General features: G+C 36.9%; 1 protein-coding gene across 6 annotated transcripts in view; it reads left to right on the top strand.

Annotated features, from left to right (window-relative positions):
- Positions 1–24386, top strand: part of SLC38A9 (solute carrier family 38 member 9) — an 83894-nt gene extending 59508 nt beyond the window's left edge. For 5 of the 6 annotated variants that reach the window (XM_026018798.2, XM_072749941.1, XM_072749943.1 and 2 more), the window contains 5 exons: positions 3066–3172; positions 14305–14418; positions 15970–16118; positions 22091–22180; positions 23597–24386. In XM_026018798.2, coding sequence (XP_025874583.1) covers positions 3066–3172; positions 14305–14418; positions 15970–16118; positions 22091–22180; positions 23597–23762 — 626 coding nt within the window. In that variant the 3' untranslated portion in view covers positions 23763–24386. Of the gene's footprint in view, positions 1–3065; positions 3173–14304; positions 14419–15969; positions 16178–22090; positions 22181–23596 lie in introns of all 6 variants that reach the window. The other variant, XR_003238131.2, reaches the window with a different exon arrangement.
- Positions 24387–26533: the final 2147 nt, after the last annotated feature.

Genomic DNA, 26533 nt, shown 5'->3' with positions numbered 1-26533 from the left:
TTTTATTTATTTGAGAGAGAGAGAGAGATCACAAGAAGAGGGAAAGGGCAGAGGGAGAAGCAGACTCCCCACTGAGCAGGAAGCCCAACATGGGGCTTGATCCCAGGATCCTGGAATCACGACCTGAGTTGAAGGCAGAACATTTAACCAGTTGAGTCACCCAAGTGCCCCAGTCTGTGATTTAAAGTCTATTTTGTTGGATATACGTATAGCCTTGTTTTATTTTGTTTTTTTTTTTGTTTTTTTTTTTTTTTTTTTGCCTTGTTTTATTTTGATTTACACTTGCATGGAATATCTTTTTCTATCCCTTCACTTTTGGACTTTGTGTGTCCTTAAAGCTGAAGTGAATCTCTTATAGGCAGCATCTGGTTGAGTCTTATTATTTTACCCATTCAGTATCTTTTGGTTGGAGAATTTAGTTCATTTACATTTAAAAAGTAATTTTTTGTAATTATTGATAATTATTTATTGTATTTATGTGATTATTGATAGTTATAGGCTTAATATTGCCTTTTTATTAACTGATTTCTGGTTGTTTTTAATTCCTTTGTTCCTTTCTTTCTCTTTTGTGATTCGATGACTTTGAATTCTTACTGAAGAGTTTTTCAGTTGCTGCTCTGCAGAGAATAAAGTCATGTAAATAATAATCTTATCATCTTTCCAAAAATGCTACTTCTCTATTATATAAATATAATGCTGACTCTTGATCTGAAGTGATCAGTGTATCCTCGTATGCTCAATGTATTAAGAGTTGATTTTGGAGGGGCTCCTGGCTGGCTCAGTTTATGGAGCTTGCAGTTCTTGATCTCAAAGTTGTAAGTTCAAGCCCTACGATGGGTGTAGAGATTACTTAAAAATAAAATATTTTTTATTTTTATTTATTTATTTATTTAAAGACTGTATTTATTCATGAAAAACAAACAGAGAGAGAGAGAGAGGCAGAGACACAGGTAGAGGGAGAAGCAGGCGCCAGGCAGGGAGCCCGACGTGGGACTCGATCCCAGGTCTCCAGGATCAGGCCCCAGGCCGAAGGCAGGCGCCAAACCGCGAGCCACCCTGGGCTGCCCTAAAATCTTTTTAAAAACATTTTATTTTTTTAAACAGAAGTGGGAGTTGCCCCCACATTTTATTTTATTACTTAGATGTAAAAAGTTTAAAAGATTATAGACAAAGGGGGAGAATTTTCCTGAGAAAAGTTTTATTTTGTTTTTTGTGTTTTTTTAGAATGAGTGTGCACAGGGTGTGGGGGGAGTGCAGCAGGAGAGGTTGAGAGTCTTAAGCAGGCTCCCTACCCACTGTGGAGCTCATGACAGGGCTTATTCTTACAGCCCTGACTGAGATCATGAGCTGAGCCAAAACCAACAGTAGGACACTTAACTGAGCCATCCAGGCACCCCAGAAGAATATACTTTGAATTGCTTCTGCAAATAAAAATTTAGATAAAAGCTAACATTTCAACAAAAATTTAGTGGAAAACTAAGTTGTGTAATTTTTTAAATCTTACAATCCTGATTTCTTTCAGAATCAATGCTTGATTCTTATTTCCTTTCCTAAATACTATGGCAAAATGTCAGTGGACTTTATTTTCTTGTTTGTCCTTTTTATACTAAGGAATCCTTCAAGATGGGTTGTTCTCCATTTTTGTCACCAACTTTGTCTAGATCTAGCACTGTTTTCATGTAAATCTGGGTGTTATTCTACATATAAGCAGTTTTTCATTTTTGTATTAGCAAACCTCAAAGACAGAAATTGGCAGTGCTTTTGAAATCTTTATTATTTTATTATTCTTATTTCATAGTAACTTTTTTTTTGTTTTTTTTTAATAACCTGAACCTAAGTCACTTATAAATTCTCCTTGTTTTATGTATGCAGCTTTTTTTAAATTTTATTTATTTATTTATTTATTTATTTATTTATTTATTTATTTATTTATTTTTAAAGATTTTATTTATTTATTCTTGAGAGATAGAAGGAGAGACAGAGCCAGAGACACAGGCAGAGGGAGAAGCAGGCTCCATGCACCGGGAGCCCGACGTGGGATTCGATCCCGGGTCTCCAGGATCGCGCCCTGGGCCAAAGGCAGGCGCCAAACCGCTGCGCCACCCAGGGATCCTTCATAGTAACTTTGGATTTATTATAGAAAATTTAGAATATAGATAAGTGGTTAATTTAAAATAAATCCCTCTAGCCAGTGATAACCGCTATTTAAACTTTTGTGGTTATTCCTCCAGTCTTTTTTCTTAATATACACACAAACTTTTTGTTTTATTTATTTTTATTTTTATGATAGTCACAGAGAGAGAGAGAGAGGCAGAGACACAGGCAGAGGGAGAAGCAGGCTCCATGCACCGGGAGCCCGACATGGGATCCGATCCTGGATCTCCAGGATCGCACCCTGGGCCAAAGGCGGCGCCAAACCGCTGCGCCACCCAGGGATCCCCAAACTTTTTAAAATAAATGTAAAATAATAATATATATGCTATTTGAATCATAAACATTTGCCACAGGGTAAAACCTTTCTCTAGAATATATTCTTACATACTATATACCACAGAGCAACTGTATCATAGTTTAACCTTTCCCCTGTGTAGACATTTGTTAATTTCTAGCAATTCTATTGCTAGTTTTTAAGCAATAATTTTAGATTAGCCTTTGGAAAATGTTAAGTGACCAATTCTCCCTTTTTGATTCCTTTCCTAAAGGTGTTTTACTGGCAAATTCAAGTGTTAGAAAAGGAAGACTTTTAAAGTTAGCCGTAAATTTGAATTCTGCTGTGCCACATACCAGTTGTGTGACCTCAAAAAGGAATAACTGATGTAAAGTACCCTCACAGAGTAGTCATTTCTTGATTCCTTTTCTTACCTTTTCAAGTGCTTTGCTCAAGTATAATGCTAGCCTTGAGCAACTTTGTAAAGACATTTTAATATTCTTATTCCCTGGATAAAGCAGAGGAAACTAATTTTTGGCAGCCAACTTTTGGCTACTAACCTTCATTTTCTAGCTGTCAGTTTTAACATGTTGTTTTTTTGTTTTTGTTTTTTGTTTTCACTCTCTTTTTCTCCTAGAGATAAGATTTCACTTTCCGCAGCTGACTGGAGTGCTTACCCTTGCTTTCTTTATTCATAACTGTATTATTACACTCTTGAAGAACAACAAGAACCAAGAAAACAATGTGAGTAATTATCAGAGGAATTGAATTTTGTTACTAGATCTTAATTCTTAAATTTAAAACAAAGAGCAGTGGTCAGCAAACTTCTGTAAAGATTTAGATGGTAATTTTTTTTAAAGATTTTATTTATTTGAGAAGCTCATGAGAGAGAGAGATAACACTAGTGGTAGGAAGGGTCAGAGGAATAAGGAGAAGCAGGCTCCCCGCTGAGCAGGGAGCCCAGTGTGAGACTTGATTCCAGGACCCTGAGACCTTGACCTGAACTGAATGCAGCCGCTTAACTGACTGAGCCACCCAGGCACCCTAGATGGTAAATATTTTAGGCCTTGTGGGCCATATGGTCTAGGTTGTAACTATCTAACTCTGCTGCTGTGTCGTGAAAGTAACCTTAAACAGTATTTGAACCTGGATGGTGGCTGTGTTTCAAGAAAACTTTATTTACCAAAACAGAGAGTGGGCCAGATTTCATCATGGACCATAGTTTGTCAACCCTGATGTAGAGTAATCACTAAAAAAGTAAAGAGGCATAGCTAATAGCCAACAGTGATGATAAAATCTTTTTTAAATACCCAAGTTATAGCTCAGTGGAGAGCCTGCTTCTCCCTCTCCGTCTGCCTGCCACTCCACCTGCTTATGCTCTCTTTCTCTTTGTCACATAAATAAATAAAATCTTTTTAAATAAATAAATACCTAGGTTATCTAGAATATTAAAACAACAACAAAGAACAGATGGGACAAATGGAAAACAAATAGCAATAGATTTAAACCTAATCATGTTGATAATAACTTTAAATATAAATGGTCTAGGGATGCCTGGGTGGCTCAGTGGTTGAGCATCTGCCTTCAGCTCAGGGCATGATTCTGGAGTCCTGGGATCAAGTCCGATGTTGGGCTTCCTGCATGGAGCCTGCTTCTCCCTCTGCCTACATCTCTCCCTCTCTGTATCTCTCATGAATTAATTAATTAACTAATTAATTAATTTTAAAAATAAATAAATAAATATAAATGGTCTAAATCCTGCAATTAAAAGCTATCAGACTGATTAAAAAATAAAACCTGACTACAGTTAACCCTTGAACAAGGTGGGAGGGTTAAGGGTGTTGACTACATCATCTCCCACTGCTGCAGTCATAAATTCATGTATAACTTTCCCCCACAGCTTAATTGCTAATAGCCTACCATTGACCAGAAGCTTTACTGGTAACATAAACAGTTGATTAACACATATTTTGTATGCTTTATGTAGTACATATTGTATTCTTGTAGTAAAGGAAGCTAGAGAAAGGAAAACATTACTAAGAAAATCATAAGAAAGAGTACTGTATCTAGTGGGGAAAATCTGCATATAAGTGGGCTTGCACATTACAAACACATGTTTTTCAAAGGTTAACTGTATACTTTAAATGTAAAGATATACCATGCAGACACTAAATGTAAGACAGGTAGAGTGGCTATTTTAATACCAGACAAAGTTGACTTCAGAACAAGGAATATTTCCAGAGATAAAGAGCAACAGTACGTAATGATATTTAGGGATCAGCCCATCAAGAAGACATAATAATCATAAATATATATGCACCAAGAGACAGCTTCTAATAAATGAAGCAGCAACTGTCAAAACAGAAGGGAGAAGCAGACAAATTGAGTATTAGAATTGGAGACTTCATTACCCCTCCTTTAATCATTGATAGAATAGAAAATAAGTAGGATATAGAAAACCAAAACAGCATTAACCTACTCGACCTAACTGACATTTATAAAGATCTCTCTCAAGCAACAGCTGAATCACATTTTCAAATGCTAATGAACATATACCAAGATAGTTCATATGCTAGGAAATTGAATAAATCTCAATAAAGTAAAAAGGATTGAAATCATACCAAGTATGTTCTTTGACCACAGTAAAGTGAATTTAAAAATCACTAACAAAGAAATTTGGAAAATTGACAAATACATGAAAATTAAATAACAGCCTCCTAACTAAGCAGTGAGTCAAAGAAGAAATCACAAGAAAAATCAGAAAATACTTTGAAATTCTTGAAAATGAAGACACAACATGCCAGAATTTAAGAGATGCAGCTAAAGCAGTGTTAAAGGGAAATTTATAGCTGTAAATACCTACATTAAAAAAGAAGATCTCAAACCAGTAACCTAACCTTCTACCTTAAGATACAGAGAAAGAAGAGTGAACTGAACCCAGAGCAAGCAGAGATTAACCAGTGACCTGTGGCCTTCTCTGCAGATTTCAAATTCAGTTTGATGACTTCTAACCATATAAATGAAAATTATAGTGATGTTCTAATAGAGATCTACACATTTGTTACTGAAATACAAAAGAAGAAGAATTCACTATGCCTGGGGATTCTGAGAAGACTTCAACTAATGTTTGGCAGAGTCATTAGAAAGACAAAAATCCTTCTGAGGAGAAGGAATTTAGCTCTCAAATTGGGGCAAGACTATAAGTTAAACTACCATTTTCATGTTTACTGTTGCCTGGTAACACATCTTGCACATTACCTGTGAATGGAGTAAGAATTGAGTTAATCTGGATTTTCCGGGCTCTAACTTGGTGATCCACCCAGGCGTCCCTAGATTTTAATTTTAAAACTGCCTTTTCACCAAGGGTTCATATTTTTGCCATGGCTTTTGGAAAACGTAAGAATTAAGTTCTCATCATTTGGGCACCTGTGTGGCTCAGTGGTTGAGCATCTGCCTTTGGCTCAGGTCGTGATCCTAGGGTCCTGGGATCAAGTCCTGCATCAGTCTCCCCACAGGGAGCCTGCTTCTTACTCTGCCTATGCCTCTGCCTCTCTCTGTGTCACTCATGAATAAATTAAACATCTTTTAGAAAGAAAAAAAAATAGTTCTCATCATTTGCTATACCTATTCTTAGGCACAATTTACTTGTAGAGGTTTTTTTTGTTTTTTACTTTTAGAGTTCTTATCTTCCTTCCCACTTTAGATTTAGTTTGGTGTTTGTTTTTGTTTTATGATTATTTATTTATTTGAGACACGGAGCACAACCCTGGAGAGGGGCAAAGGGAGATGGATAAGCAGACTTCCTGCTGACCAAAGAGCTTGATGATGTGGGGCTCGATCCTGGGACTCTGAGGTAATGACCTGAGAGGAAGTCAGACACTTAACAGAGTGAGCCACCCAGGCACCCTTAGATTTAGTTTTTGGAAATGTTTTGTTTATCCTAAGTAATAAGCATTTGGAACTTTGGGATGTAAGGGAAAATTGAGCATATACTTTTAAAGCTCTAGCAACGCCTGGATGGCTCAGTGGTTGAGCATCTGCCTTCTGCTCAGGGTGTGATCCCAAGTCCAGGGATTGAGTCCCACATCAGGCTCCCTGTGAGGAGCCTGCTTCTTCCTCTGTCTATGTCTCTGCCCCTCTCTCTGTGTCTCTCATGAATAAATAAAATCCTTAAAAGTAAATAAATAAAGCTCTGTACCTTTTTTTTTTTTAAGATTTATTTATTTATTTGAGAGAGAACGAGAGGTGAGGAGGAAAGGGGGGGAGAGAGAGAGAGAGAAAGAAAGAAAGAGAGAAAAAGAAGAAAGAAAAAGAAAGAAAGAAAGAAAGAAAGAAAGAAAGAAAGAAAGAAAAAGAAAGAAGAAAGAAAAAAGGAAAAAAGAAAAAAAGAAGCAGATTGCCTGCTGAGCAGGAAGCTGAGTGAGGGGCTCGATTCCAGAACCCAGATATCATGACCTCAGCCAAAGGCAGACACTTAACTGATTGAGCTACCCAGATGCCCCAAAACTCTATACTTTTAAACCCCTTCCTCCTTCACAAGTTGCCTGACTCATTGTCCCTTGTAAAAGCTACCTACTCCCAAATTTTAGGAAGTTTAGAAAGGTATGTACCAAATATCTGCTTCATCTTCACAGGAAATAATGCATATCTCAATAATATATTCCTTATAAAAAAATGTATTCCTTGGTGCAGTCTAAGTCACCCTGTCTACACTGATCAACTCTTTTCTTAGGCCAGCTTAGACCAAGTGCCTCAGAAACCCACTTTGTGAGGTAGGAGTCTCATGTATTGGATCATTCTATCCATAAGGCTCTGCTTCTCAAACTTTACCATTAAAGTCTCCCTTGTTTTTTTTTGTTTTTGTTTTTGTTTTTTTAAGATTTTAATTCTTTATTCATGAGAGACACACAGAGAGAGTCAGAGACATAGGCAGAGGGAGAAGCAGGCTCCCCATGGGGAGCCCGGTACAGGACTTGATCCCGGGACCCCAGGATCACGACCTGAGCCAAAGGCAGACACTCAGCCACTGAGCCACCATGTACCCTTACCACTAAAGTCGCCTAATGACAGAACACCTTGTACACTTGGGAATCTGCAGGTGAAGAACACAATTTCATTGAAGTCTCATATTTCATCTTAACCATGCATGTACATTTTTATTGTACTCTAAATTAGTTTATCTTAGTAGAAGGGTCTTAAAGTAATGAGTTAAATCACAGGCAGACCTCACTTTACACATTTCCTATATGCATTACTAGAAGTTACTGTGGTTTAAATTACCTCAGTCTCCCTAACAATATGGTTTAAATTCTAGTTTCCACAGAATTTGAACTTTGAGTACTTACATAAAGTAATAGTTACCTGCCCTTCGACTCACAAGTCACCACATGGATAACAGACCTATATCATGATCTGTTACCAATCACATCACTTCTTTGAAAGTGTCAGTGATTGGTCATTAGACATCTGTTATTCACTTTATACATGGACAGCCAAGTGAATAGTTGAGTTGCTTCATTCTTACCTGGTGGTAAATCCACATGATATTTTACAAAAATGGAAAATCAAGAAAGAGAATTGGCAAATAAAGGTGAAAGTGCATTAATGAAACAAAAAGTGATATTGCTGGAAATGAAATTTGAATGAAACTTAAATGGGTCATAAAAGAGACATCTGCTTCTGGAAAGGCAGATATTCAAGACATCTGTGCAGCCAGAGGAACCTGGGGAAGATGAGTTTATCAACATGAATGAAGAAAGTGGTTGCGATGAGAATGAAATTGTCCCTGAGGAAGTGGCAATGTCAGAAAACTTCACATTGAAAGAATTCTGAGAAATACTTCACAACTGAGAAGGCACAATGGATGAAGTAGTGGAAGCTGGTGCAAATTTAGAAGAAAAGAATATGACAGTTCATTATGACATGGAAAATATGCTTGCTCTGTATTGTAATTATACCATGAGAAGGAGGAAACAATTTAAAGTGCCTTTGGTAAGTTTTTACAAATAAATAAAACACTTTAATTCTCAATGTTTCTGATGTTTCCTGATAGTATATTAAGGGTGCCTGAGTGGCTCAGTTGGCTAAGCATCTGCCTAGGGCTCAGGTCATGATCCCAAGGTCCTGGGATGGAGCCTTGCAGCAACTCCCTGCTCAGCGGGGAGTCTGCTCCTCCTCCTTAACCTCCTCCATGCTTGTGCTCTGGCTTGCTCACTTGCTTGCTCTTTTCCTCTCAGATAAATAAATTTAAAAATCTTTTTTAAAAATAGTATACTAAATAAACAGTACTTTTACTATTTTTTCCTTTCCTTTTACATATGTAACTGTCAGAGTTTTTAATGTTTTGACAAAAATTGTTAGAGCGTCAGCAACCATAATTTTTCTCATAGATTATTATGAACACTTCACACATTTTTTTAAACAACTGATAATTTATTGAAATAGTTGGTCTAAGTATCTACAATAATATCTACAATAGTGACTTCAACTGTTCGATACCGATGGAAATAATCTACTTAATAATCTCTGAAGGACTATGCATGTCAGTTAGTGGTTTATGGATCCTTGTCAGGAGTCAGCTTTGGAAAATCTTAGGAATCTTTGTACCTTCAGCCTAAGGAATTTTTCTTGTAGTGCTTCTGAGTCTTGGTGGGCTTCCAAACTGGTTCTTTTACTTTTAGTATTACTTTCCTTTCTGCCTCTGATCAAGACAGCACACAGATTTTCCAGGGAATTTACATTTAGTGAATCCCCGCCTTGGATCTTATGGGAGTCTTTCTGGTATCTGTAAGCCATGGCTGTAGTGCAGAGCTTTCTGACCAACTTGTTCCCTGGTGAGAGCAAACAGCAGTAAGGCAGGAGCAAGTAGATCCCAGCTGTGCTGTGGCTGCCACCACATCTCTCCCTCAAAGAAGTGTCCAGACAGTTTTAGTCTCATACTACTATGAAAACAGAGGATGGCCTCTCCTTAACTTTGTGCTTCCTAAAACTTGTAAGTAGAATCACTTTTTTGGAAATGCACACCAGTATATCTGGAGGTGTGCATTCCCCAGTGGGAGAAGCTCAAGACTGCATGTAGGGATAGAAATTTCAGTTCATGCTCTCCCAAGGGTTGCAGGAAGATTCTTTGTCTTTCTTACTAGGACACTCACTGGACCTTGAAATCTGTTTTTTATATGTAAATACCATAAAATGGGTGCCTGTTTCTGCTCTGATTTGGGACTATCACTTTGTTGAACTAGTATGTAAGATTCAGTTGATAAAATTTGACTCAACTTTTGTCTTTTGTGGGAAATATTTTTAAAACAGAAGCTTGAAAGTTTAAATAGATGATGGTTTCTTATTATCTTAATTGAAACTAGGATACTAAATATAGTCTTTCAAAAAATCAGTTAGACTTCATGTTAACTTCTTAAAATTTTAGTAACTACCATTTATGAAGTACTTTGTTCCAACAAAATTCTAAACCTTTAAATACATGTAAATACATAAACTCTCCTTTTGATTATACTGAAATTGGCTTATATATTTGCATAAATTAAGCTAAATGGATACTATTTTCTGAGAAAAAAATTATCATTTGATTTATTTAATGATTATACTTTTCAGCAGGTTTTGTAGTAATTTGACTCATAGAAGTCCTGTTAATATAATATTTTCTTGAGATTTAAGTCAGAAATTGTGAAGCTTGTCAAGGACTCTGAATTTTTTTTTTAAGATTTTATTTATTCATGAGAGGGAGAGAGAGAGAGAGAGAGAGAGAGAGAGAGAGAGAAAGAGAGAGGCAGAGACACAGGCAGAGGGAGAATCAGGCTCCATGCAGGGAGCCCAACGTGGGACTGGATTCCAGGTCTCCAGGATCAGGCCCTGGACTGAAGGCTGCGCTAAACTGCTGAGCCACTGGGCTGCCCAAGGACTCTGAATTTAATGTTGTGTTAGTCGTTCAGAGTTCAGTGAACAAAGGTTTGACAGTAGAGAAGACAAAAAAGATAACAAGGCCTCATTTTCTTCTGTGTAAACTACAATTGGATCTAAAGACATTTGTGAGGGAAGAAATAATGTGGCTCCTACACAGGTGTAATGATCAGACCTTCCAGGTTTGTTCAGCTTAAATTCATGGTTGGTTTTTTTTTTTCAGTAACCATAATTTTTTTAAGTGTCACCAAATGGGATATAATTTCTATTCCTTAGTATGGCATACATTACCACAAGAGAAAAAAAAAAGTTGTAGAGTTGAAGATCATCCAACCCATTCTTTGTCGTTGGAGGATATAGTCTCTAACCATCCAGGAAATGACCCTGGATATGTGGACTAACCTCTTGATATTTCCTCATCATGTTGGAATTAGAACCTATACTACTTTTTTGTTTTGTTTTTCTGTCTTTATTAGTTTCACACTCTGTTACTTCTTTAAAAACGATTTGCATTATATCGTAATTTGTTATTTACTTTTTGCTTCCTCATATGAATCCATATAGTTTTCTTAACTACACATCATCAGGAGTTTTCATGTACATGCTAGGGTAGGTTGATGTGGTCAGTTTCTGTCATTTTTATTAGTATATGCTCCACTGGATAGTATTTCCACTACGAGTAGTATATGGGATAAATTATAAGCCATATTCGAGAAGCAGAATGTGCTTCCAGCACCACTTGTGTCCCCTGGTAAAGCTAGTCCTCATTCTAAGGTGGCATCCCTCCCATCACCCTGCCAACCGTTGCTTATTCATAAGGCAGAGTAGATTACCTAATGTGTAGGATTCATATTGTCATTTGTACCTCTTTTTAAGTATATTTTTTACTTTTGAGATTCATCTAAAAGATACCTTTTTTTTTTTCCTCCCTTTTCCATTAAATGGGCTTTTAAGAGGCTTTATCTCTAGGCCTAGTACAGTGATGGCTTGTATTCAAGCCAGAGAAGAGCAAAACGCACATGTGCGCATGGTATTCATAGGTGGCATGTTTCCCAGGATCTTGCTAAACCTCAGCTGCTTTCACATTAAAACATATTTTCTGTTCAGTAGAGTAGTTTCAGATGAAAACAATGCAGCTCTTGACCTAGGTGTATTGTATGTACGTGTAAAATACTATAAAATAAAACTTCTGATTTTAGTATTTCTCTTGCATCTGTATGTATAATCTGTTGTATCCTTTATTTCTCCTAATTTATTACCTCTTTATCCTTGTTTTCTTAATTGTTTATTAACTGTGATACAAATGCATTGAAGACTGATAATTTCTCCATTATAATAGCTGAGGGCATGCAATTTTTTTTTTCTATTCGTGAGAGATAGAGAAAGAGGCAGAGACACAGGCAAAGGGGGAAGCAGGCTCCATGCAGGGACCCCGACGTGGGACTCGATTCTGGGTCTCCAGGATTGGGCTCTGGGCGCTAAACCACTGAGCCACCGGCACTGCCCAAGGGCATGCAATTTGGAGCCATAACATCTTTGGTTTGAATACTGACTTTTCCAGCTACTTAGTCTGTAACCATGAACAAGTTTTGTAATCTTGCTGTACTATTTTACTTATTTACAAAAGGAAGAAAATTAATGCACCTGTATTTAATGAGATTATATGTGTTAAGTGCTTAGTGCAAGCCTAGCACCTAGCCAGTATAATAACTGACTACTAACTATAACCAGTGTGGTTATTATTTTTTCTCTACATTTACAAGGTTCCTCCTCTGTTCCAGGTGTTGTCCTGGGTATTGAAGATATAAAGATAAAAAAGACACAGTCTTTGTGCTCAAGAATCTCATAGTCTAGTCGTATGAACCAACTTAGAAAAATTAAAATACTAACATGATACAAGAACTATTAACCTTGGCTACGTTTTGGATGTTGAGGGACAATTTTTTTCTACTTGAGATCTTTCATTCATTAACATAGATTACTTTTATAATAAAAACTATATAAAAAAAACTAATAACTATAATACACTGTAGTAGATGCTATTATTTCAGATATGCATACAGTGCTATAAGAACGGGAAAACTGATTTGTCAGGGAAGCCCTTGCATCTTAGCCTTATCATCTTCATCAGACTTTCCCAAAGTCTACTAAGGTACACATCTTTGCAGAAAACCTGACCAAAATAATCAGATGCTAAAGACTGTCCATGAAATGGTAGCTGGGCCACTTTATGTATTGCTGTCTCTGACACAGCTGCTTTAACCTCCCAAGATTTTGCATTTTATAAGACTACCTGTGTTTTTGAGTGACACTGAGTAGGTTGAAGGTAGAATGACTTTTAAACTTCATAATGGAAGACTACTACTCTTTGATATGAAAGGTATAGTTGCCTCTTTCATTTCTGTTCGTTCTATACAAGACCATAGGACATGACTGAAGTCTAGCCTGAAATGGGGCCTCAGCTTCACAGAATAAAGAGGAAAGACTTTGAAATCCCCCTGGAGTTTTGGTCAGCCTCTCCTTCAGCCCTAAACAACTAGAAGCTCTTTGAGAGTGCAAGAACCAACCTGCATAATCCAACTTCCTGTGGCATCATAGACCTGTCCACTATGTAATTCGGGGTATGGGATCCCTGGTTTGTTTTCAAGCTGATTGTCTATTTAGACCTAACCTCAGGATTTCTCATAGCTTGTTAACTTGCTTTTTAAGTAAATTTATCAACATTTTAGTTTATAACTTTCTGCTCTTACTCAGCTTATTTAAGAAGAGTTGTCAAAAAAAATCAGTTATGTTCCCTAATGCCAAATGTCCACTTTCCTTATTGTGTTATCAAGCTAAAAGTAGAATTGTCTATAATTTTTTCCTTATCTGTTTTCTTAGCTTTCAAAGTAATTTGTGTTTAAAATGAAAGATGAATAGGCTTATTGCCATAATTTAGTTGTGTTGAATTGTTTGGCTGTAACTTTAGTGATGATGGAGACCAGATTTGTGACCCGTGGGATCTGTTCTGTTTGGATCTGACAGCTGGCTGCATTAAATATCTTGGAGCATTTTCCTTTGCATGAGGGTAGGAGGTCAGGAGGGTGGGAACAGCAGTGGAAGAAAGCAACCCACTTGATTTAATGTGCTGCATTTGTTTACTGATTCCAATAACATTGTGCAGCTGTTTGAACAGCTGCCTTTTTGATTTCCTTTTGTTTACTGTTTAGGTTTAAGCTTGTCTGTGATACCTGTTTACTGTCTGCCCTTTAACTAGCTTTCCTTCTTTATTAAATATATTTTAACATGTGCCAGTTTCTTTCAGCCCAGGCATGCTTTGATGGTTTAACAAAGTCACCTTTCTAAAAGAAAATTTTTTTAATTCTGTAGATCATACTGAAGGTGGTTTGGTTTTGCTTTCTTGTTGTCCCTTAGCTTTATTATTTTTATTTATTTATTTAAGATTTTATTTATTTATTCATGAGAGACAGAGAGGCAGAGACATAGACAGAGGGAGAAGCAGGCTGTCTGCAGGAGCCCGATGTGGAACTTGATCCCAGAACTCCAGGATCGTGCCCTGAGCCAAAGGCAGATGCTCAACCCCTGAGCCACCCAGGCATCTCAGCTTTATTGTTTTTAGTCAAATGTTTTATAATTTGGTGAATAAATTACTTTAGAAATTAGTCATAATTTTTTGTTAAGGTGCCATTTATGTTAATATACTAAATCTGCCAAAGGGTAGCTTAGTCTACATGCTCCAAAATAATAATAAATAAATCAATTAAAATAAATCATCAGACTATAAAGTACATGAATTTTGTTTTATCTACTTTCTGTGAAGAGATTGGATACCTAGAAGGCATGTACATAAAACCACACGCAGCCAAAAGATTAATCTTGAATTTGTCAATTTTCTTATTTAGTCAATTTAGGCAGATTTAAATGCAAATTTATTCAGTATTGTAATTTTGTTCTCTATACAGGTGAGGGACTTATCCATTGCTTATATGCTGGTGACATTAACTTACCTCTATATTGGAGTCCTGGTTTTTGCTTCATTTCCTTCACCACCATTAACCAAAGATTGCATAGAGCAGGTAAGGCCCTAGGTACTCTCTTTTTATGATTGTTTACACCTTCATATCTGCAAAGCAGCTGGGGTGAAATAGTAGTAAGTTATAATACCAGATAGACCTGGGTTTGAATACCATCTCTACTGTTTACTCTGCATGTGAACATTTAGGCACCTTCACCATCCTTTCTAAACTTCAGTTTCTTACTCCATTAAACATGGAGTGTATATGTGGTAATGGTGTAATACATATACCACAGATTTTTAAAGAGACTCTCAAGAAAGCATACTCTACTTGCTGGCCCCTTGTGGTACTCAGAATAGATCATTTCTATTATGTGCATAGTATTTCTCTTTGTTTGGAAAACTGTTACTAGTGCTATTCATGAATTTATAAAACCTCCACTGAGGATACATCAGCCTCCTTATTTTCCAAAGCGCAGATCCTGAAATGTCCTGGATTATCTGATGTCTTCACTCATCAGTTCTAAATAATAGGTCTCATTCATTTTTGTACAGTACAGCAGGCAGTAAAAGATTATGTGGCTGTTAAAAACCAAGGGAGAGATGGAAAGAATAGAAGAAAAGATTTTACAAAAAAGGTTACACAAGTAGTATGTTCTTTGATTTGACCCATCATAACCTTGGGAATAGTACAATTTCTAGTGTAATGTGACTGACAAAATTTCCCACAAAAATAGTATTTTACAGATGAGTTTCTCTCTAGTCAGAAGAAATTTCTCTAATAGTGTAGTAGAATATACTGTATGATTTATCAGGGATGAATTATAAGAGTTATTTCAGCATATTAATATTAGTAATGTTCTCATCCTTGTAAGAGAAATAAGTTTGAATTATTACTGTTATGATAGCTTGAAATGTTCTTCTCTTGATTTCTATGATTCCAGAAGTTCTTTGGCAGGCAGATGTTCATTGAAAATTCCCCTCATGCAAACAATCCCATATAAAACCCACTCCCTTGGGAATAGGAATATCTATGGTATTCACATTTGAAAGGAAATGAAAAAACTCTGAGTAATTAACTTTTCTTTTAGATGCCAAACTAAAATGGAGAAAATCATCAAAGAAAATAGAAATCCTTTTCTTCTTAGTTATAAGCTATAAATAATAATGATTCTAGGCGATATTCTCACATTATTCTATAATCTGTAATTTGAAAGTATTATGATGCTTCAAGGGAGGAAAAGCAAGGGAACTAGTGAGGATCAAATAGCATTAAATTTAATTAGCCATCTAAATGTATTAAATGTATGCTTGTACCTTACAGAGCATTGTTTTTGAGACTGTGAAGGGCAAAGTTTCCTTTGTCATTGTTTCAATGTCAAATCAATTGCAGGCCAATACTTTTGTAAAAAAGTTTCTAAACACTTATTTCAATTTCTGTACTTAGCTTATTGAAAATAATAGTTAGTAAACAGTTTGTAGATGAGTATCGGTCCACAAACCACAATTTGTGTGGCATCTGTGTTCCAAATGAGCAAAAGACATTCTGTTTTATAAATTTGTGTACACTGAATTGATTTTTAACATTACTTCATTATCTTTCTTCGATTAGAATTTTTTAGACAACTTCCCCAGCAGTGACATCCTGTCATTCATTGCAAGGATATTCCTGCTGTTCCAGATGATGACTGTATACCCACTCCTTGGCTATTTGGCTCGTGTTCAGCTACTGGGCCATGTCTTCGGTGACATTTATCCTAGGTAAGGGCTCTTCTCTTGACCAGCAAGATGTGCCAAGCAACAAATGACTGTGCAAACAGGTCAGTTTAAAATGTGACTGATCCTTTTGCTGTAAAAATTTGCCTGATGAAAACGGTTACTAAAGATAGATCACAGGTGTCCTTTTCCCTGAAGAGCTGTAAAATTAGAAGCCGCTTCCTCATCTAGAATGATTTAAAGTTAATTCCTGCTGGTATAGTCATGTTAGCTCTCATACCAGTTATATTTATCATATGATCTGTTTGCCATAAATCCACACATTGCCAAGAAGTTAATAGAATATAGTTACTTGTATTAGCAATGTATGGCTAATGAGAAGCAACACTTTTATTTTAATTATTGGTTATCAATATATACTTGTATATTTATTAACATTCATGCATTTTTACTTAAATCATGGTTGTTTAGAATTGAAGGTAAGAAATGTAGCAAGTTTAAATTTCTATTTGCTTCTATAGCTACTGCTGTATATTTTAATCTTACTGATGATGGGGCAGTTTTGAGTCCTTTTTAAAATCTATTCAAATTATTTACCCTAATGTAAGAGAAATTTCCATATATTGCTTCAGGGTTTCCCTGTAACTTCATTTTGGATTCCTGGTTAACTCCTACTCTAACATTAAATTTTAATATAAATTCACCCTACTAAAAAGTACCCAGTCCTAACCTATTTTACTTGAAATAAATGGTCTCAAATGAAGAGAACTTTTGGATAAAAATCAGTTCTTCTTTGAAGTGAACCAATGCAGTCTGTTCCCTCATTAAGTAAATAATTACTATAAATATGTTGATTTAAAAACCAAAAACTAGGGGATCCCTGGGTGGCGCAGTGGTTTGGCGCTTGCCTTTGGCCCAGGGCGTGATCCTGGAGACCCGGGATCGAATCCCACATTGGGCTCCTGGTGCATGGAGCCTGCTTCTCCCTCTGCCTGTGTCTCTGCCTGCCTCTCTCTCTCTCTCTGTGACTATAATAAATAAAAAAAAAAAAATTAAAAAAATAAATAAATAAAAATAAAAATAAAAACCAAAAACTTGTAAAAGCAAAAGTCAAGAGGTACCTCCTCTAACATGGACAGTAGCAACACCTACAGTTATAACATTGTTCATCTGGAAGGCTGGAGTTTAGTGCATATAAAATTCCTGTTGTATTTATGCCCTGTGTTGTATTGACATTCACCAAAATAAAATAAATACAGTGAAGTCGTAGATGAAAAAATTCTGGGTAAATGAATTATTCCTGTTTTCTGCTATTATTTTGCATAATGGTGGCTCTTAGAGTGCTTTTTCCTCTTGGAAATAATCTGGAAGTTCCCTTTTGTGTTCACATTACATTTCTTTCTTTACCACCAACATACTATATAATAGCATACTATCATTTGTCCTACAGTTACAAGTGCTCTACTGGACTGCATATTTCGGAGCATACATTTTTGGGCTCAGCACTTCCTTTATACTCTTAAAGTTTATTGAGAACTCCCATAAACTTTAGTTTATGTGGGTTATATCTATTAATATTTAACATGAAAAATTAAAACAGAATTTTTAAAATATTAATTAACTTATTTAAAAAACAATAATAAAACCATTACTTGTTTAAAAATAACAAATTTTTTTCAATTAGAGTTCAGTTTGCCAACATATAGCATATCACCCAGTGCTCATCCCATCAAGTGCCCCCCTCAGTGCCTGTCACCCAGTCACCACAACCCTCTGCCCACCTCCCTTTCCACTACCCCTTGTTCGTTTCCCAGAATTAGGAGTCTCTCATGTTCTGTCATCCTCACTGATATTTTCACTCCTTTCCCCTTTATTCCCTTTCACTATTTTTTATATTCCCCAAATGAATGAGACCATATAATGTTTGTCCTTCTCCGATTGACTTATTTCACTCAGCATAATATCCTCTAGTTCCATCCACATCGAAGTAAATGGTGGGTATTTGTTATTTCTAATGGCTGAGTAATATTCCATTGTATACATATACCACAGCTTCTTTATCCATTCATCTTTCGATGGACACCGAGGCTCCTTCCGCAGTTTGGCTATAGTGGACATTGCTGATATAAACATTGGGGTGCAGGTGTTCTGGCTTTTCACTGCATCTGTATCTTTGGGGTAAATCCCCAGCAGTGCAATTGCTGAGTCATAGGACAGCTCTATTTTTAACTATAAAAATGACCTACTTAATGAAAAATAATTGTTTCAAAAAAACTTTTTACATTTTCAAAACTTTTTAAGTTTTTTTTAATTAATTAATTTAAAATTTTATACATTCATGAGAGACAGAGAGAAAGGCAGAGACACAGGCAGAGGGAGAAGCAGGCTCCCTGTGGGGAGCCCAGTGTGGGACTGGATCCCAGGACCCGGGATCATGCCCTGAGTGGAAGGCAGATGCTCAACCACTAAGCCACCCAGACATCTCTTAGGTTGTATTTATTTAAGTAATTTCCACACCCCATTTGGAGCTTGAACTCATGACCCTGAGATTAAGGGTTGAAGCTCTTCCAATGAGCCAGCTGGGCACCCCAACATTTTCAAACTCTTTTGAATACCTGCTTTGCTAGTAGATTATTGGATTCCCCTATCTTCTGCATTCAGTCTGTTGTAGTATGTTATTTAATTTAAAAGGGAGTTTTTTAAATTAAAAAACTTCAATTAATAAAGTTTTTATTTAATGGCCTTTTCAAGTTGTTATGGATATTTGATACTCTGCTGAACCTTAACAAGTGGTAGTTTCTTGTAAGTTAGTTGAATCAGCAACTCACTGATATTAAAACCTACTGGTCTGTCTTATACTTTAGATCCTTTACCTATCGTTTTTATATCATGTTTAATCATTTGAAAAATATCATTTCACTGAGTTCTGCAGGGCTTCCAAATGTTGACACACTTCATTATATAATATCAAAACCCACATTCATATTGCCAACCAGTTTCTTTTTTTTTTTTTTTAAGATTTTATTTATTTACTCATGAGAGACACAGAAAGAGAGGCAGAGACACAGGCAGAGGGAGGAGAAGCAGGCTCCATGCAAGTAGCCGACGCGGGACTCAATCCTGGGAATCCAGAATGAGGCCCTCAGCTGAAGGCAGATGCTCAACCTCTGAGCCACCCAGCTGTTCCAACCAACCAGTTTCATTATAGAAGCTGTTAAATACTGGAAAACTGTCAAGCTCAGAGTGGCAAATGTGTCATCCAAAACTCTAGTTTTTACTTGAAAACTCAAATTTTATCATTGGCCACACATACCTTCCTTGAAGTGACAAAAACTCATAATCACTCATTAAAAAAAAAAAAGGGATCCCTGGGTGGCGCAGCGGTTTGGCGCCTGCCTTTGGCCCAGGGCCTGATCCTGGAGACCCGGGATCGAATCCCACATCGGGCTTCCGGTGCATGGAGCCTGCTTCTCCCTCTGCCTGTGTCTCTGCCTCTCTTTCTCTCTCTTTCTCTCTCTCTCTGTGTGACTATCAGAAATAAATTTTTAAAAAAAATTAAAAAAAAAAAAAAAAGGGATCCCTGGGTGGCGCAGCGGTTTGGCGCCTGCCTTTGGCCCAGGGCCTGATCCTGGAGACCCGGGATCGAATCCCACATAGGGCTTCCGGTGCATGGAGCCTGCTTCTCCCTCTGCCTGTGTCTCTGCCTCTCTTTCTCTCTCTCTCTCTCTCTCTGTGTGTGACTATCAGAAATAAATTTTAAAAAAAAATTAAAAAAAAAAAAAGTCAGGATACCTGTGTGGCTCAGCAGTTAGGTTGCTGCCTTTGGCTCAGGTGCTGATCCCAGAATCCAGGATCGAGTCCTGCATTGGGCTCCTGCAAAGAGCCCACTTCTCCCTCTGCCTATGTCTCTGCCTCTGTCTCTCTCTCTCTCTCTCTCATGAATAAATAATTTTTTTTTTAAGTCTTGTCAAGTACCCAAGTCTGAAGAACCAGTTTGTCTGTCTTTCAAGTAAAAATAGCATTGCTTGGGGCAGCCCCGGTGGCGCAGCAGTTTAGCGCCACCTGCAGCCTGGGATGTGATCCTAGGGACCCGGGATCGAGTCCCACATCAGGCTGCCTGCATGGAGCCTGCTTCTCCCTCTGTGTCTCCTCCTCTCTCTCTCTCTGAATAAATAAATAAATAAATCTTTAAAAAAAAAAATAGCATTCCTTGGGGAAAAAAGGGCTAGGTTGCTCCCTGCTCACTTGCACAAGTACTTTTCCTCAAGATAACCATTATACTTCACTGGATAGCAGATATACTGTATTATATACTTCCTAATTGATCACACAGAATAGTAAAAAAGATGTGTATTCAAAGCATGAGATTTAGTAAAACTAATATTTTTTACTTTTCTCTGAAGGTCTATGTTTTTGAGAGTGTTTGGCAGTAAGGCATACAGTAAAAAATACATAGAGGTGCAGCTGCCTCTAGCTATGCTAAGGGGCCAGCAGTTTTACCCACAATTGCTTTTGCAAAGCAAGTAATGTCTTTTATGATTTGAAATTAATCTTTACCTCAGTGACTTCCTAAAAGGGTATTGGGACCTTCCCTGGGGTTTGTGGTTATACTATGAGAACCACTTCTTTGGAAAATACACAAAGTCGTTTCCTTTTATGACATAGAAATAACAGAGGCCCAGCCATTGTCTCAAAGCTCTGGAGTAATTTTAAAGTTGAGTTTCTGGATAAATAGCAAGATCTGGAAGCCTGAATATCTTTGTAATTCATCAGAATGTATGACTACTTATTTGTGTAAATAATTTACCTCATTTTTGTTCTCTCTGTAATCTTTATCTGGGATTAATTGCCCTCTGATAACTTGGGCTCACAAGATTGCTTTGATGTGTAAATTTGGCTTTTAAGAATCATCTTTTTTGGGAAATGGAGTTATTTCTTGAGCATCAAATTTTATGTACTTTATTTTTCTATTTATGGTAAACACTGAATATCTTTAAGTGGGTGAATCTGGAAAATGAAAACCTGCCTTTCCCTTAATATAATTTAGTTTCCTAATTATAAAAGTAAAATACAAAAAATATTGTAAAATATAGATTGTGAAATACAGAAAACAGGAAAAATTATTCCAAATGCCAAATCAGCACAATCACTGCTGCCTTTTCAGTATATTTCCTTCTGATATTTTTTCAAATGTTTTCAGATTTTCTTGTGTAGTAAAAATCTAGCTACCCTTTTTCCAACCTGCCTAGATAGATTTTTACTATTTAGGTAACAAGGATAAGTTATTTTGAACAATACTTAGTTAGTTAGTTAGTTAGTTATAGATTTTATTTATTTAATCATGAGAGACTCCAAGAGAGTGAGGCAGAGACAGAGGGAGAAGCAAGCTCCATGCAGGGTGCCTGATGTGGGACTCCAGGAACATGTTCTGAGCCAGAGGCAAACGTTCAACCACTGAGCCACCCAGGTGTCCCTTGAACAATTTTTAAATATATTCCATCAAGTAAATTGTTACCTTGCTGTATATCTAGGATACTTATGTTTTTGCCACAAATATCTTTGTTAATAGTTTTTTTCATATTTTTGTTTACTGTCCTACAAATCTTTTTTTTTTTTAAGATTTTATTTATTTATTCATGAGAGACACAGAGAGAAAGGCAGAGACTCAGGCAGAGGGAGAAGCAGGCTCCGTGCAGGGAGACTGATGTGGGACTCGATCCCTGATCTCCAGGATCACACCCTGGGCTGAAGGGGGCACTAAATCGCTGAGCCATCCCGGCTGCCCATTCCTACAAATCTTAACCTATTCATATATTTGCACAAAAGGACCAGGGTCATTATGCCATCACCAGCATTGATTACTATTAATGGCTTCTCTTTTCTCCGCTTTTTGATTTTATTATCCAGTTTAAAACATTCTCATTTTGAAGATACTCATAATGAATTTTATTCTTGTATTAATGGTTATCATTAACCTGTTTTTATTTTTTCCTCCAAATTATCTCCTCAACTTCTAGCATTTTCCACGTGCTGATTCTTAATCTAATTATTGTGGGAGCTGGAGTGATCATGGCCTGTTTCTACCCAAACATCGGAGGAATCATAAGGTACAACCTATAAGGGAACTGTGTCCCTTCATGTATGGGTCTTTATTTTTATGCTTTTCTTGTTGATATTGTCCTCATCATTGTTGTTAATTTAATTGTACAAAGTTTTTGTGAGTACCTAAAACTGGAAACATTTAAATGTAGTTCCGTTAAGGTACTCATTTTCTTCCATTGCACTGCTTCTTCCTGATTTTAGAAGCCTCATTATCCCTTAGACATCTTTCCCTTTCTCTTTTTCTTTTTTTCATCATTTCCTTTGTACCTTTTTCTCTTTATCCAAAATTTTAAAAAAAATTAATATATAATGTACAACTTCTTGGAGTACCTGGAGATCACTTATATTTGTTAAGGCTGTGTTGTAACTTTTTTTTTGTTTGAGAATAGTTGAAATATTTTTAATAATAGAGACAACCACTATGCTATTTTTACTTTTATTTAAATTTATTTTAGCAGAACTTACATCTGGGCCAAAAATTTTTGTTTCTTCAGTTCTTCTGGGATGTCTTTTTCTTCTGTGCAATTTTCTCTTCTGATTTAGGAACAGTCTGCTCTTTTTTCAGTAGGGATCATCTCAGTGTGGCTGTGTTCTAACTTTTTTAATCCATTTCTACTCAAGGCATTTTGCTATGAGTTGCAATCATAAAGTATGAGTTTAGGTAGGAATTTAGATCCCAGATGGCTCTTTACTTAATAAACTTTTCTTTAGTTATTAGACTTTCTCTAAAAATACTGTGATAGGTTGAGTAGATGAGGAATAAAGTTGTGATCTCAGATTCTCATGGAAGACCTAGAGGTTACAATGATCTGATTTCTCTTCCTCGACCTGTAGAACGCAGGGCTGAGTTACTTTTTTGAAACAAAAGGAGAGAGTATTTGCCTTGTGCTTATTGAATATAATGGATTTACAAGTTTCTGTTAAGCTGAGGATAGGGTAAGGGAGAAAAAAGTTCAGGTTCCTCTGTCAGTGTAGTGATGACGTATCTTTGATAATTATGCTGAACACCACAGAGGTACTCATCTGTTCCTATTCTTAACCAGATGCTAGCAGTCCTTCAAAAACTCAGAATGCATAATTAGTTTATAAAAGATCAAAGATAGGAAGCCTATCTCCAGATGTTTCTGAGGAAATAGCCACAAACATGGAGACAAAGAAGAACTATGGAAATTGGAGAGATGAATAAAAAACTCTGTCAAGCAGATGCTATAAAGATGAACAGGAAATAATATTTTATATTAACTTAGGAAGTAAAATGTTTTCAACTCAAATGCTTTATGTCAGCAACAGTTGAATAAAAAATAACTTTGTTGCAATATCAGACTGAAGAGGGTTTAAATTATACTATATAAACCTTAACTGTAAATCAGAAAAAGCAAAATGCAAGGTGAATATTAACCCAAAAAGTTTTTATTTTGCAGGTATTCGGGAGCAGCGTGCGGCCTGGCCTTTGTATTCATATATCCGTCTCTCATCTATATAATATCCCTCCACCAAGAAGACCGTCTGACATGGCCAAAATTAATCTTTCACATTTTCATCATCATTCTGGGCCTGGCTAACCTGATTGTTCAGTTTTTTATGTGAAATACTCAAGTTCTTCTCAAGATCTTTCATGGCATTTTGAACTTTGAGAGCAGCTCCACATAAATTCACTTGTAAATGCTATTGTTGCTGTAATTCTAAATGTCTTCCTAAAATCATTTTAAAAGGGGGGTGGGGAATAGTAGTCCATGAATAAGTAATTTGGATTAGAGTGGAGAAAGGAGCAAGAAGAATGATCTTTGTCTCTTTTCAAATTTACCACCCCTTCATTCTCACTGTCTTTTCTGAGTAGAAGTGTATGCCCTTCGAAAAAATGCTGGGTTTTGCTTTTTATGGATATAAGGTGGGTAGGTTTATTTTGACTACAGTAAGGATTCTCAGGGTATCACAGCAACTATTGCCAGATGCTATTTCTGTCTTACGTTTCAGTGTATTCACTTTCATTTTATTGCTTGCTAGACCATTTCTGCAGTTTATCCAAACATGTACTGTTTGGGACAGTAAACCAAATACCTCATTTGTAAAAAGAATTCTCCATGGCATCAGTGTTAATAGAGTGAACTCTTAACTGCATCCTTTATCTCTATTTAAAAGAGAAAGAAAGAATGTCAGTAGGGGGGTTCTTTGGTCATGAAACTTACACAAAATAAACAAACTAGGAGAGTTTGTTGCCTCTGACTTCTTTTTTCTAATCTAGTACTAGTAATTTAGGTCAAAATGCTAGCACCCCCAGCCAGATTTTGCATAGGAACCAATATGATTGTCTCCATACACCAAAAAGGGCTCTTTTGCTATTTGAATCCCTTAGCATTGCACAGGATGTCATGACAGTACCAGTGGGGAAGCATATAGGAAGCAAGTAACTGTCTCAGGTACATGAATCCTTACAAGGGAAAAGGGAAATGGAGAAGGGGCCAGAAGAGTGAGGCCTCCTGCGCAGTATATTGTAGGGGGTTTGAAGTGTTTCCTTACCACAGGAAAGGACTAATCCTTTTTGAGGTAAGACTTGGCAAGAAGGGGACCCCCACCACCACCACCACCCCCACTGCCTTACTTGTTAACTGACAGGGTAGAGATTAAATCCCCATAAGAAAAATCTCTTTGGATCTGAGAAAAGGATTAGGGAATCTGGATTCTTGAAATTAACTCTCCTCTTTTTCATTCAAACTAAAATCTAAAACCAAATTCAAAGCCATGTCATCCATGTAATATAGACTTCATGTTCAGCTTGAAAAGTTAGATTTCTCTGATTTTAGGCTAACGTTAAAAAGTATATTTTGTGGGACACCTGAGTGGCTCAGCGGTTAAGTGTCTGCCTTGGGCTCAGGGTGTGATCCTGGAGTCCGCGGATCAAGTCCTACATTGGGCTTCCTGCATGGAGCCTGCTTCTCCCTCTGTCTATGTCTCTGCCGCTCTATCTCTCTGTGCCTTTCATGAATAAATAAATAAAATCTTTTTTTAAAAGTATATTTTGTTAATACACATTCCACATTCTAGGATAGTGTGTAGATTTATTTATGTTACTTTCTATTTCTGAGAAAGACAGGCAAAATGGTTTTTGAAAGACCAGTGAGGGGCACCTGGGTGGCTCAATCAGTTAAGCATCTGCCTTTGGCTCAGGTCATGATCCCAGGGTCCTGGGATGGAGCCCCACGTCCTCCCGCTGAGCTGGGAGCCTGCTTCTCCTTCTCCCCCTCCTCTGTCTGTCTCTCACTCTCTCTCTCTCTCTCTCTCTCTCTCTTTCTCAAATAAAATCTTTTTTAAAAAAGAAAAGAAAGGTGAAATGGTCTTTTCTAAAGCCTGGTAAAGAGCCCAAAATTTCAGACCACCCGTAATTTCTTTGAGAAAAAACTTCTGTCTATTCCATAGACAGGTGTATGGGAAAATCATGGTATTTCTTAAAGTTCTTTTTGTAAAAGTTTCATGAAAATTCTCAAGCATACTCAAAAGTAGAGAAAATAATAGGATAACCCTCCCACATCCCCATTCCTTATATTGAGTAATTATAAATCTTAAGCTGTATTTGCTTCATCTGTTCTTTTTTTCCTTTTCCACTGTAATATTTTAAAGCCAACCTCAGACATTATGTTATTTCATCTTCACAAACATTAATATGCAGTAAATGGAGTCAGGCTCAAAAGTTTTTGTTTTTGTTTTTAAGATTTTATTTATTCATGAGAGACACAGAGAGAGAGAAAGACAGAGACGCAAGCAGAGGGAGAAGCAGGTTCCCTGTGAGGAGCCTGATGCAGGATTCGGTTCCAGCACCCCAGGATCATGCCCTGAGCCAGAGGTAGATGCTCAACCACTGAGCCACCCAGGTGTCCCTGATTAGAAGATTCTGCAATAAGTGTCTGTATCCCTATGATAACCTCTTAGAGTATACATGGAGGAAATGTCTCTATGCTTTGGAGCTCCTGCATCTTTGTGACTTCAGTCTTATTCAGTTAGAGACATAGGAATCAAAAGTTACCTAACTCCTTAAGACTAACGTTTAGTCCCTATTTATCCCTAGTCCCCTCTCTCTGAAAACTTCAGAAACAGAATTTTCATTTCCTCTTTTCAGAAATATACTTGAAAGTTTTAACACATGGAAAAATAACTTGGTATATCTTTGTCCATGTAATAATCAAAATGAATATGACAATGCATTATTTACTGAATTAAGGAATGTGGATATTTGTTTTTTTCTTTAAAAGACCTAATAAGGGGATCCCTGGGTGGCTTAGTGGTTTGGCGCCTGCCTTCAGCTCAGGGCGTGATCCTGGAGTTCCGGGATCGGGTGCTGCATCAGGCTTCCTGCATGGAGCCTG

This window comes from Vulpes vulpes, chromosome 2 (assembly GCF_048418805.1).
Source record: "Vulpes vulpes isolate BD-2025 chromosome 2, VulVul3, whole genome shotgun sequence".
Classification (NCBI taxonomy): Eukaryota; Metazoa; Chordata; class Mammalia; order Carnivora; family Canidae; genus Vulpes; species Vulpes vulpes.
This window is presented reverse-complemented; position numbering and strand designations above follow the sequence as displayed.